Source organism: Jaculus jaculus, chromosome 16 (genome assembly GCF_020740685.1).
Source record: "Jaculus jaculus isolate mJacJac1 chromosome 16, mJacJac1.mat.Y.cur, whole genome shotgun sequence".
Taxonomy (NCBI): Eukaryota; Metazoa; Chordata; class Mammalia; order Rodentia; family Dipodidae; genus Jaculus; species Jaculus jaculus.
The window spans coordinates 21,752,064-21,764,079 of record NC_059117.1 but is presented as its reverse complement, the minus strand read 5'-3'; the positions used below and the strand labels follow the sequence as shown (position 1 = coordinate 21,764,079).

General features: G+C 37.8%; 1 protein-coding gene across 1 annotated transcript in view; it reads right to left on the bottom strand.

The window, feature by feature from the left end:
* Dld (dihydrolipoamide dehydrogenase) overlaps positions 1-12,016 on the bottom strand; it is a 29,084-nt gene that overhangs the window by 13,598 nt on the left and 3,470 nt on the right. The window contains exons 3-10 of the mRNA XM_004652868.3: positions 9,847-9,926; positions 9,165-9,233; positions 7,698-7,767; positions 5,320-5,420; positions 4,826-4,969; positions 4,182-4,283; positions 1,156-1,346; positions 297-467 (exon numbers count right to left, since the gene is read on the bottom strand). Of these exons, the coding sequence (XP_004652925.1) occupies positions 297-467; positions 1,156-1,346; positions 4,182-4,283; positions 4,826-4,969; positions 5,320-5,420; positions 7,698-7,767; positions 9,165-9,233; positions 9,847-9,926 (928 nt within the window). The remainder of the gene's footprint in view (positions 1-296; positions 468-1,155; positions 1,347-4,181; positions 4,284-4,825; positions 4,970-5,319; positions 5,421-7,697; positions 7,768-9,164; positions 9,234-9,846; positions 9,927-12,016) is intronic.

The window sequence follows — 12,016 nt, the reverse complement described above, 5'->3', positions numbered from 1 at the left end:
GCTATTGTCCACCTTATGTGGGCCAGCTGTGATGTCCAACCTCTGCTCATGCCATTGTTTTCCCCTGCCATCATGGAGCTTCCCCTTGAGCCTGTAAGCCAAAATAGACCTCTTTTTCCCACAAGCTGCTCTTGGTTGGATTTCTACCAGCAATGCTAACCTGACTGCAACAGTATGCTTTTGCCATCTTTCTACCTCACCATGTGTCCATACTTTAGAGAACTAAAAATAGTATTAACTAACCTAAGAGTTAAAAACATGAAAAGAAAATGTAGGTAAACATCCTACAAACTTACTTTGGAATTTTGGTTTGGAATCTGCTATTGATTGGAATTCTACCTCTGGGATCTAGTTCAATTCCAAGATCTTCTAATCCCAAGTTCTGAGTGAAGGGTCGTCGACCAATACAAACCAAGAGGACATCACAAGTGATAACTTCAGCCTGTCCACCAGAAGCAGCTTCAATGCTAGAAAATGAATAGTATGAAGATGTTAACACACCACCTACACATTTAAGAATTTATAACTTCAAGATCACAAATCTCTCAATGTTGACACTTCTAGCAATGAGTAAGTAAATAAGTTTTCAAAATGACTCATGTTTATGTACTGGCACTGCCCCTAAACTAGCTGTGTGACCAACCTTGGGCAAATTACTTTGTTAAGTTACATACAAGCACCAGACACGTGCAAGCAATTTAATTAATGGTTATGATCGATATCCTCACATGTCCATTTATAAATACTGATTTTACTAAACACTAGGAATATAATTTTATGAATGTGATCCAGGCATGGTGGCACATGCCTTTAATCTCAGCACTCCCAGAGGCTGAGGTAAAAGGATCACTGTGAGTTTGAGGCCAGCTTGTGCTGCAGAGTGAGTTTCAGGTGAGCCTGGTCTAGAGTGAGACCAAAAGAAAAACAGTCAAGAACGTGTACAATGAAAAGCTACACCAGAATGACAACATTCAATTAATTTTTCTAGCAACAACTTAAGCAACGAACTTTAATGTATGAATTTGATGAGTAACACTGGATAAAATTAAGCAGTAAGATGTTCTTAAGTTATAAAAACTATAGATTCACTTTGTTATCTTTTGGAAATTTAAGTGCTTTTCTCAAACAGGTATGAAAAACATACGCAGCACTTACGACACATCAATTTTTCCATCTGATTTCTTGGTGGCACCAGTCACTTTTGTATTCAACTTAAATTTAAACCCCTGCTTTTGAAGGATGCGCTGAAAGCTTTTTGATATTTCCATGTCAATTCCAATTCCACCTACATGACCCAAAAATTCAACAGCTGTCACATCTGCACCAAGTCTTTGCCAAACTGAACCCTGCAAATAACAATGAAGACAATAATCATAAAAATTTTCATAGCAAATGTTTATTAAGTCAAAAATTTATTTATTTGCTTCTTTAGTTAATGCTATTAATGAAATCTCTAGGATTTAAAATTAAAACAGGAATAACATCACATTTATTCATTCATTATTTACCATGTACCTAGTACAGGCAAGGCACCATTTTACATGCCAGGCATATGCTAGTGAACAATGATACCAGGACTCCCCACCCTTGAGGACTTGATAATTTGATGGAAGAAGAAGACAAAGTTCATACTACAGGAATAAAGTACTATGAGAAACAGGAAGATGGAGAGCCAAGGCTACTGAAGAAAAGGAGCCACAGTTTTAACTGCATGAGCACAGAAGCCCTCACAGTAATATGTGCAAAGATTTGAAGAAATGCAAGAATGAATCCCAATGGCAGCTGGGAGAACACAAGGCCAGTACCGGGACCTAAGGTTACAAGTGTACTCTCTCTGTAACACTCACTGAGGCTTGAAAACTATGAAACCGGCATCTTATCTAACTTTGTCAACAAAGTAGAAATGTTTATTCTCTCTAAATTAAACTTGTAATTTAAACTAAATACTGCATTTCAACAATTACATATGAAGCCGTGTATGATAAGCAAGATGAACATAAGCAAATGGCATGTTGGGACTAGCAGGGCCAGGCCACAGCTCAGTGTACAGTGCTTGCCCGGAAAGCACAAGGCCCTGGATTCAGTCTGCAGCACAAAACAAACCACATACAGACCCTTAAAGATGTATCAAATACTTAATGTTAAAATCAACTTATAATTTAAAATTATACTAGTTCACCTTCCCAATTAGGCTTATTCATTCATTTCACAAAGTTCATGAATTTTGAGACTGAAAACAAAGTTAACAAGTGGCAATATAGGTTCACTAAACATCCAAAAAATGCAAAAATTAATTCAAAATGAATTATATACAGAACTACAGCCCAACTATAAAATTTCCAGAATAAAAGAGGAGACGCTGTTTGTGGTATCAAATTAAGCAAAGGTACACCACCAAAGCTTAATCCACAAAACATTACAAATTTGTTTATTTCAATATTAAAAATTAGGGCTGGAGAGATGGCTTAGTGTTTAAGGTGTTTGCCTACAGAGCCAAAGGATCCTGGTTCAATTCTCTAGGACCCACATAAGCCAGATGCACAAGGGGGCACATGCATCTGGAATTTGTTTGCAGTGGCTGGAGGCCCTGGCGCGCTCATTCTCTCTCTGTCTCTAAATAAATAAATAAAAAATATTTTTTTAAAAAATTGTTCTTGGATAAGTATTAAAATATAAAAACAAAAGCAAAAGACTTTAAAAATATTTGCCAAACATCTATGTGATAAGGATTTAGATTGAGAATACACAAATGAGTTCTCTAAATTCAGTAAGAAAATAAACTCCATAGAAAAAACAGGCATGGGCTGGCAGGGTTGTTCAGTGGATAAAGCCCTTGCCATGCAAGCCGAGTACCTGGGTTTGGATTGCCAGGACCCACATAAAGCCAGATGCTCGAGCAGGTGTCTATAAACCCCAGCATGCTTACAGGGAGAAGGAAAGCAGACACAGGAGAATCTGCTGCAAACCCACAGGCCAGCTAGTCTGGTGAGCTAGAGACCCTGCTTCAAACGAGGTAGAAGACAAGAACCAACACCTAAGGCTGTCCTCTGACCTCCACACACGTGCCATGGTGCCAGTGCACGCAACCTCACACATACTCATTCTCTCTCACACACACACACACACAATGTTCTAAAAAGGCAAAACATTGGAAAACTTGACCAAAAATAATCTAAAGATGGAAAATAATCATATAAAAAGACATGCAAAACCAAAAGTCTAACTAGAAAATGTAAATTAAAACCACAAAAAGATACTATTACACATCCATTGAAATGGCTCAAACAAAACAAAGCCCCAACAGCCAAGTACACTGGTAAGGAAGTGGGAAAGCAACTCTCCCCTGTGATGAGCCTAACGTTCATTAGGAGTATGTGGATGGCTGCCAGGTAGAGAAGGAGAACAAGGCAGTCAGAAGGCATGCAAGAACACGGTGTGAGAGAACTGCCAGGAGTCTGACGTTTCTAAAACCTGTGTAAAAGGAGGCGTGACCTGTACGCGGTGCTAAGGTCTTTAGCAGGAAGGCAATTTGCTCACAATGAACACTATCTTTCAGTATGTTGAGGGCTATCAGATTTCAAAGAATTAGAGGGGCTGGGAAGGAAGGTCCATGGTAAAGGCACTTGCTTGCTCGTAAAGCCTGCCATCCAGGGTTCAATTCTCTAGCCATCCACATAAAGCAGCAAGAGACCCTAGGATGCCCATACACATGTGCAAATAAATAATTTTTAAAAAATAAGGAATGAGCTAGGTGTGGTGGCACACATCTTTAATGGAAGCACACAGGAGGAAATGGTAGGAGGATCACCATGAGTTTGAGGCCAGCCTGGCACTACATAGTGAATTCCAGGTCAGCCTGGGCTAGAGTGTCTCTACCTCAAAAAACCAAAAATAACAACAACAAAAATATGTCTTTAAATAAAAACACTAAAGGAATTAGACAGGTTCCAAGAGACAGAAAGGGTCAAGAACAAAAAATGACACAGACTATAAAATAAAGAAAAACATACTAATAATCAGTGATTTCCTAAATAGGTTGTGTTGGAAGAACATATTGAATTTGCTATTACTGGAAGAATTTAAATGAAAAAATTTCAATACTGAATGGTCCAAGATGTTCTAAGAGTCAAACAGGGGCTTGAAGTCTCTTGCAACTCCATGGAGGTGATGACACTACTTACTAGTTCTACCCCAATTACTCCTGCACCAATGACAACCATCTTTTCTGGAACTTTTTTTAAAGATAAAGCTCCTGTAGATGATACTATTGTATCTTCATCAATCTATAAGAGAAGAAAAAGATACATTACAATCTGTAATTTCACTCTATTAAAAAAAAAATCACTAAATAAAAGTTATTTATTTGTTCTGGCATCTATGACATCTATATACCCGATTATATCAAATCTCATTAAAATGCTAACTTTAATTTTTTTTTCTTTTAGCATCTCTAATCAAAATAGACCATTATGCTTCATTTTTAAAAACCTTTTTAATTTCTGAGAAAGGGTCTCCCTATGCAGCCTGGCACTCTGGAGCTACTCTACAGGCCAGGCTGGCCTCACATTCGCAGCCTTCCTCCTGCCTCTGTTTCCTGAGCACTGGATTTACACAGGCACGTGCCACCATGGCAGGCTTTAACTTCATATTGAACTCAAATATATCATAATGAAAAAATCACTACAAAATAGGAAAAAGTAACTCCTCAAGTCAGAATGACTGCTACAATATAGCATTTTAGTTAGCAATCGCTCAACACTCACAAATAGCATAAAATCTTTTACAAAACTTAATTCTGCAAGGAAGGTATTTAAGAATTCCATACCGTGATTCCAGGAAAAGGCGTAACTTCTGAACCCGTAGCTATGAGAATGTTTTTTGTATCAATCACCTGAGTGCTGCCATCGGCTTTTGTAGCTGTGACCTGATTTTTGCCAGTTATCTTTCCATATCCATTGACGTGAACAACCTTTTTAAAACAAAATTTATAAATCCCCAAAGTTTAATTTTTTTTCTGATAAAAACAAGTAACAGAAAAAAAAATATTCTAATTTGCAACATAAAAAATGTCGTAGTAATATACAACACATGTAGCAGCAAAATATTTTATCTGGGGAATCTATTTCAAGTTAGTACTATTTTGTTTTGTTTTCTGATGATAAATCCACTCATTATTTAGTTAGAATGGTACTGCCTTTATATAAATATGCCCCAGCAAGCCAAGGCCAAGCAGCATCACGCTACTAGGATAAGGCAACAAACAGAACTCGAAGCCTTGGGGAAAAAAAAAGAAAAGAAATCTAAGCTTTGAGAACTGACCTTATTTTGTTTGAATAAGTGGGCAATGCCACCTGTCAGGGCTTTGACTGCAGTACTCTTCTGCTCCATCATCTTCTCTAAATTCAAGCGAACTTCAGACACTGGAATGTCAAACAGATCTTAAATCCTTAGCTAAGCACTTAAACAGTGTGTGATTTATTATCTAATCTATGTCTGAATATTTTGTGCTGAATTTCATAGAACTGTATAAAAGACAGTATTACTTTTTAATTTAATCACCAGCATAATCAGCAGACAAAAGGCCCCATCATATCACAATAACAGAACCTATTAAGTACCTTTAAACGTCAATCTTAAAAGTACAGTCCAGGGCTGGAAGGATGGCTTAGTGGTTAAGGCGTTTGCCTGCAAAGCCAAAGGACCCAGGTTTAATTCCCCAGAACCCATGTAAGCCAGATGCACAAGGTGGCACATGCATCTAGAGTTTATTTACAGCAGCTGGAAGCCCTGGCATGCCTATTCTCTCTTTATCTGCCTATCTCTCTCTCACTCTCAAGCAAATAAATAAGAATAAATTTTTAAAATACAGTTCAAACTACAATGTTCTATCCCACTGTGACACATTCCTTACAATGGTTATTAGTCTGTAAGACAATTAAGTATAAATGGCAAAGTAATACATCACCTGCAATTTTAAGTAAAATGAAACACTAAATTTCATGAAACAAAAATTACTAAGTATATATTTGGACATCTTAAATACAGAAACATGGTAAATTTGGTTTAGTGAACCAGACTGTAATCACTTATTTTATTTATTTATTTATTTTTTATTTATTTATTTATTTGAGAGCAACAGACACAGAGAGAAAGACAGATAGAGGCAGAGAGAGAGAATGGGCGCGCCAGGGCTTCCAGCCTCTGCAAACGAACTCCAGACGCGTGCGCCCCCTTGTGCATCTGGCTAACATGGGACCTGGGGAACCAAGCCTAGAACCGCGGTCCTTAGACTTCATAGGCAAGCGCTTAACCGCTAAGCCATCTCTCCAGCCCTGTAATCACTTATTTAACTCAGAATTCTGAAGCAATAATATAAAATAAAAATGCTCAATCTGGGGATGAGAAGATGGCTCAGGCTAAAGGCGCTTGCATGCAAAGACTGCTAGCCCAGGTTCAACACCCAGTACCCACATAAGGCCAGATGCACTCAGTGGTAAGCACATGCATCTGAAGTTCATCTTCAGTAGAAAGAAGTCTTAGAGAAGCCATCTGTACATTCATGCTCCCTCTCTTGCATACACGCCTTTAGTCCCAGCACTCGGGAGGCAGAGGTAGGAGGAGCACCATGAGTTCAAGGCCACCCTGAGACTACACAGTGAATTCCAGGTCAGCCTTGAGACCCTGCCTCAAGAAACCAAAATAAATAACTAATTTTAAATGCTTTTTAAAGTGCTTAATCCAATAGAACTATAGAGGTAAAGATATAAAAATCAGTGCATACACCCGACATACCTGAGAGATGACACCTTAGAGATTTCTGATTTCCCAAGTCATGGAGCTAAGATGTTGAACCTTCCATATGACCTCCTGATCTACCCAGAGTCTTCTAGCATCATTCTGCTTTTCAAGGAATTTAATGCTTTATTTCAGTTTATCTGCATCACCTTTATGCCCAGTGGATTGCCTATGCAATGCCTAATTCTTTCAGAAATCTACTCTTGCAAAAATAGTAACTCAAAGTACATTTAAGTCTTCCCTAGAAGAGTCGATCCTTCTGCAATTATCTGTCAATAAAGAAAACAAAGTGGGCTGGAAAGATGGCATAGCGGTTAAGGCGCTTGCCTGCAAAGCCAAAGGACCCAGGTTTGACTTTCCAGAAACCATGTAAGCCAGATGAACAAGGTGGTGCATACTTCTGGAGTTCATTTGCAATGGCTGAAGGATCTGGTGTGCCATTCTCTCTACCTGTCTCTCTCTCTCTCTCAAGTTTAAAAAAAAAAAGTATGAAAGCAGCCCAGAAGAGTACTGAAAAGAGAATATATTCTAGATTTGAATGTTATGAAAGGTCCTCCTTTGCCACTAGGCCTCATTCTCTCTCCCCCTCCCCTGTTCTGTCCACTGCCAACAACTTAGGTGGGGAGTCTCTTTCCTTTATCTTTATCTGTTCACAGAACTCAGGAACTCAGTTTCCTAGTGATCACTAGTCATGAAGGACTGATTCTTCACACACACCAAAAATACAATTGGACAACAACTTGCAAAATAACAGGAATTATTAACTCTGTTTACATTTTTAAGATTATTTTACTTATCCTTCACTAAATATCTATTCACACATATCAGACAACACACCAGTATTTAGCAAGAAGAGTCAAGCGTGTCTGGTAATACTGCTAAGTATAAAAAGATATACTTACTTTCAATTCCTCTAGATGCAAAATCTTTTCCATGGGCCATATGGTAATAATGAGAATTATTCAATAAAGCCTAAAGGAAGTAAGACAAACAAATATTTATAAACACACTCTACAATCAAAACACTTCTGAAATGACAGTCACTATTTTGAATAATAGTACATAACACTATATTAGTTGACTTTTTATTCTTATGTAATCTAAAATAGTGATTAAAAAAATAAAAGTGCCTTTATTTTCTTTTAAAGTAAAGGCAACTGGATATGATGGCACAAACCTTTAATCCTAGTACTTGGGAGGCTGAAGTAGGAAGAGTTCAAGGCCAGCCTGGGCTCAAGTGAAACCCTGCCTCCATAAAAAAAAATTTTTTTTTTTTTAACTAGGGAGATGGTCAGCTGTTAAAGATGTTTGTTTGCAAAGCTTGCTGGCCCATATTCCATTTCCCTGTACCTATGTAAAGCCAGATACACAAAGTGGTGCCTGTGTGTGGAATTTGTTTTCAGCAGTAAGAAGCCCTAATGTGCCCAGTTAGCCAGTCAGTCAGTCAGTTTCTGTCATTCTGTAGGTGTCTCGCTCTCTCTCACTCTCTTTCTCTCTCAAATGAAAATATTTTTTAAGATGGGCATGGTGGTATATGACTTTAATCCAAGCACTCAGGTGGCAGGAGGAGGAGGATCCTTTGAGTTTGAGGCCAGCTTGAGACTGCATAGTGAATTCCAGGGCAGCCTGGGCTACAGCCGACCTCAGAAAAGCAAAACAAAATATTTTTTAAGCCAGGCCTTTAAGAAGCAGAGGTAGGGGGGTGGAGAGATGGCTTAGCAGTTAAGCACTTGCCAGTGAAACCTGAGGACCCCGGTTCGAGGCTCGATTCCCCAGGACCCACGTTAGCCAGATGCACAAGAGGGCGCATGCGTCTGGAGTTCCTTTGCAGTGGCTGGAGGCCCTGGCACGCCCATTCTCTCTCTCTGTCTATTTGCCTCTCTCTCTCTGTCACTCTCAAATAAAAATGAACAACAAAAAAAAAATTAAAAGAAAAAAAAAAAAGCAGAGGTAGGATGATGGCTGTGAGTATGAGGCCAGCCTGGGGCTAGAGTGAGTTCCAAGTCAGTCTGGGCTAAAGTGAAAACATACCTTGAAAAAACAAAACAAAAAAATTATTTTAAGTCAAGGCCTAAGAATATACTTCAAGGTGGCAAGTGAAAAAGACACATCTTTACTACTTATCTATCTCATTGGCAATGGAAATCTTTTGGACCAAACTGGAACACTAGAGTCTGGATGAAAAAGAAAGTAATTTCAGGAGTATGTGGTAGGCTGGTGATACTCTAAGTTTCATGAAGAAAAACCATGGTCTTTTAATCATACTTGGATTATTTTTAATAACTGTATTAGATTTAAAATCTTATCAAAATACATTACTGTATTGGTAGCTAATGAAAATCTCTGCAATGTTCAAGATATATGCTTACCTTAGAAGGAATGCAACCAACATTCAAGCATGTTCCACCTAGTGTTTCATTCTTCTCAATGCAGACTGTCTACAAGAAAACAAATATTAAGTCAAACAGAACTTGTAATAATTCATTTCACTAAAATTTCAATTAGCTCTCTGAACTGTTCTGCAGAATTACTCAAGCTGCTTTTCAAAAAAGCCCTTTATAATTTACCACCCAAATAACAATATACTTATTTGAAAATATATTTTTAGCCAGGTGTAATGGCACATGCCTTTAATCCCAGCACTTGGGAGACAGAGGATCACCGAGTTCGATGCCACCCTGAGACTACCTAGTGAATTCCAGGTCAGCCTGGGCTGGAGCAAGACCCGACCTTGAACTCCCACAAAAAAAGGAAATACATTTTTTATGTTACCATACATATATATGTATGCTTTCCTTCTATCATTCTCCAGTATATTTAGAGGCCAAATGAAACCTTTCAAGAGAAAACGAAAGCCAGGCTTTCTATTCAATGAGACTGCTGCAGCCAAATATGCCCTCTCCTTGTTTAGTCTCAGGCTTGCAAATAACTTTTAGCTAAGAAATTATTTACCATGATTTTACCTAAAAAGCACAACTTATCCTATATGATAACAACAACAACAATAATAATAAATAATAAGTCAACATCTAGTTTGAGTCTAGACCTTACCTTAAAGCCTAGCTGGGCAGCTTTAATGGCAGCAACATATCCTCCAGGGCCAGAGCCTATCACTGTTACATCCGCGTCGACTAAAATAAAAGCAGAATGATACAAACTGGACCACTTACTTAGTATTTGCCAAAAACAGTCTGGGGTGGAGAAAGGCCTATAAATCTCCAAGGTGGGGTAAATAATCAGCATTTTTACACAGTACTATTTTGTTCCTGGATATTTAGTGTTCTTTGATGCTACTAAGAATAGCACTTACTTTAAATTTCAATATTTCATTCTCTATGATTTAAAATTTTACTTTCTATTCAGGCTGGCATTTGTAAATACAACTGAGTCCTACAATATAAGCCTTATAGCCAATGGTCTCATGAAATTCTGTAGTTTTATGACAAGTGACGGGAATTTAGGGACAACAAAGACAAGTCTAAATGAAAGGAACTACCTGAGCTACAGAATTTTATGAGGCCACTGGCAATAAGGTTTTTATTATAGAACTCAGTGTTAGAACTTGTAAATGCTTTCACCAGAATAGCAGGACACAAAATAAACACACAGAAATCAGTAGACTTGGGCTGAAGAGATGGCGCAGAGGTTAAGGCACTTGTCTGCAAAGTCTAATGACCTGGGTTCAATTCCCCAGCACCCACATAGAGCCAAATGCACAAAGTGGTATGTGCATCTAGGTTCATTTGCAGTGGCTGGAGGCACTGGTGTGTTCATTCTCATCTCTCTCTCCTATCCCTACTTGCAAATAAATAAGAATTAAAAAATTTTTAAATGGTATTAAAAAAAGAGTAGCCTTCCTATATACCAATAACATATGGGCTGAGGATAAAACCAGGGAAACATTCCCATTCACAGTTGCCTAAAATAATAATGATGATAATAATAATAAAGCATCTTGAAATAAACCTAACCAAGGAAGTGAAGGATCTCTATAATGAAACCTTTAAAATACTCAAGAGAGAAACTGAAGATGACACTAGGAAACGGAAAGACATGTAATGTTGATGGACTAGAAGAATCAATAGTGTGAAGATGTCGATCTTACCAAAAACAATCTAAAGATTTAATGTGATCCCCATTAAAATCTAACGGCATTCTTCACAGAAATAATAAAAACAATTCTAAGATTCATTTGGAAGCACAAAAAAAAAAACCCTCAAATAGCGACAGCAATTTTGAGCAACAAAACTAAGGCTGGCAGAATCACTGTACCTGATTTTAAGATATATTACAGAGCCATAGTAACAAAAACAAAATGGTACTGGCACAAAAACAGGTATGCTCACCAATGGAACAGAATGGAGGACTCAGATATAAACCAAGGCAGCTACAGCCATCCAATTTTTTTTACAAAAATGCCAAGAACTATTCATAGGAGAAAAGACAACCTCTTTAACAAATGGTACTTGGGAAACTGGGTATTTATATGTAGAAAGATGAAGATACATCCTTCCTTCTCTCAATGCATCATAACCAAGTCCAAACAGACATTAATATCAGAGCTGAAACTCTGAATCTGGCAGAGAAAAATTAGGGGAAACACTTCAACATGTAGGCATAGGCAAGGACTTTCTGAATGGAACATCAGTCATTCAGGGAATAAGACAAGTAATGAGCCATTGGGACCTCATGAAATTAAACAGCAAAGGACACTGCGAATACAGAAAAGAGGCAACACACAGAATGGGAGAAAATCTTTGTGGGCTATGCATTTGACAAAGGATTAATACCCAGAATATGCAAAGAACTCAAAAAAGCTACATAATCAGAAATCAAATACCCAATCAAAAGATGGACTACAGAACTGAATAGAGTTCTTAAAAGAGGAAATACAAATGGCCCATAAATATCTAAGAACACGTTCTACATATTGAGCCATTAGGGAAATGCAAATTAAAACTACTTTGAGATTCCATCTTACTCTTGTCAGAATGGCTATCAAGAAATCAAATGACAATAAATCCTAGCTAGAATAATCACTGACTTACTTATGGCCACTGGTAACCAGAATCTTCTCCCTACCCTTTCTTCTAAAAATAAAAATTTAATATAATAGTTTGACAACAGTTAAGGATACAGGACAAAATTATTTCACAAAATGAAGGGATCTTGATAGTTCTAGCTTCCCCTAGCTAATGGTTTCTACAAAGAAGCTTTAAGA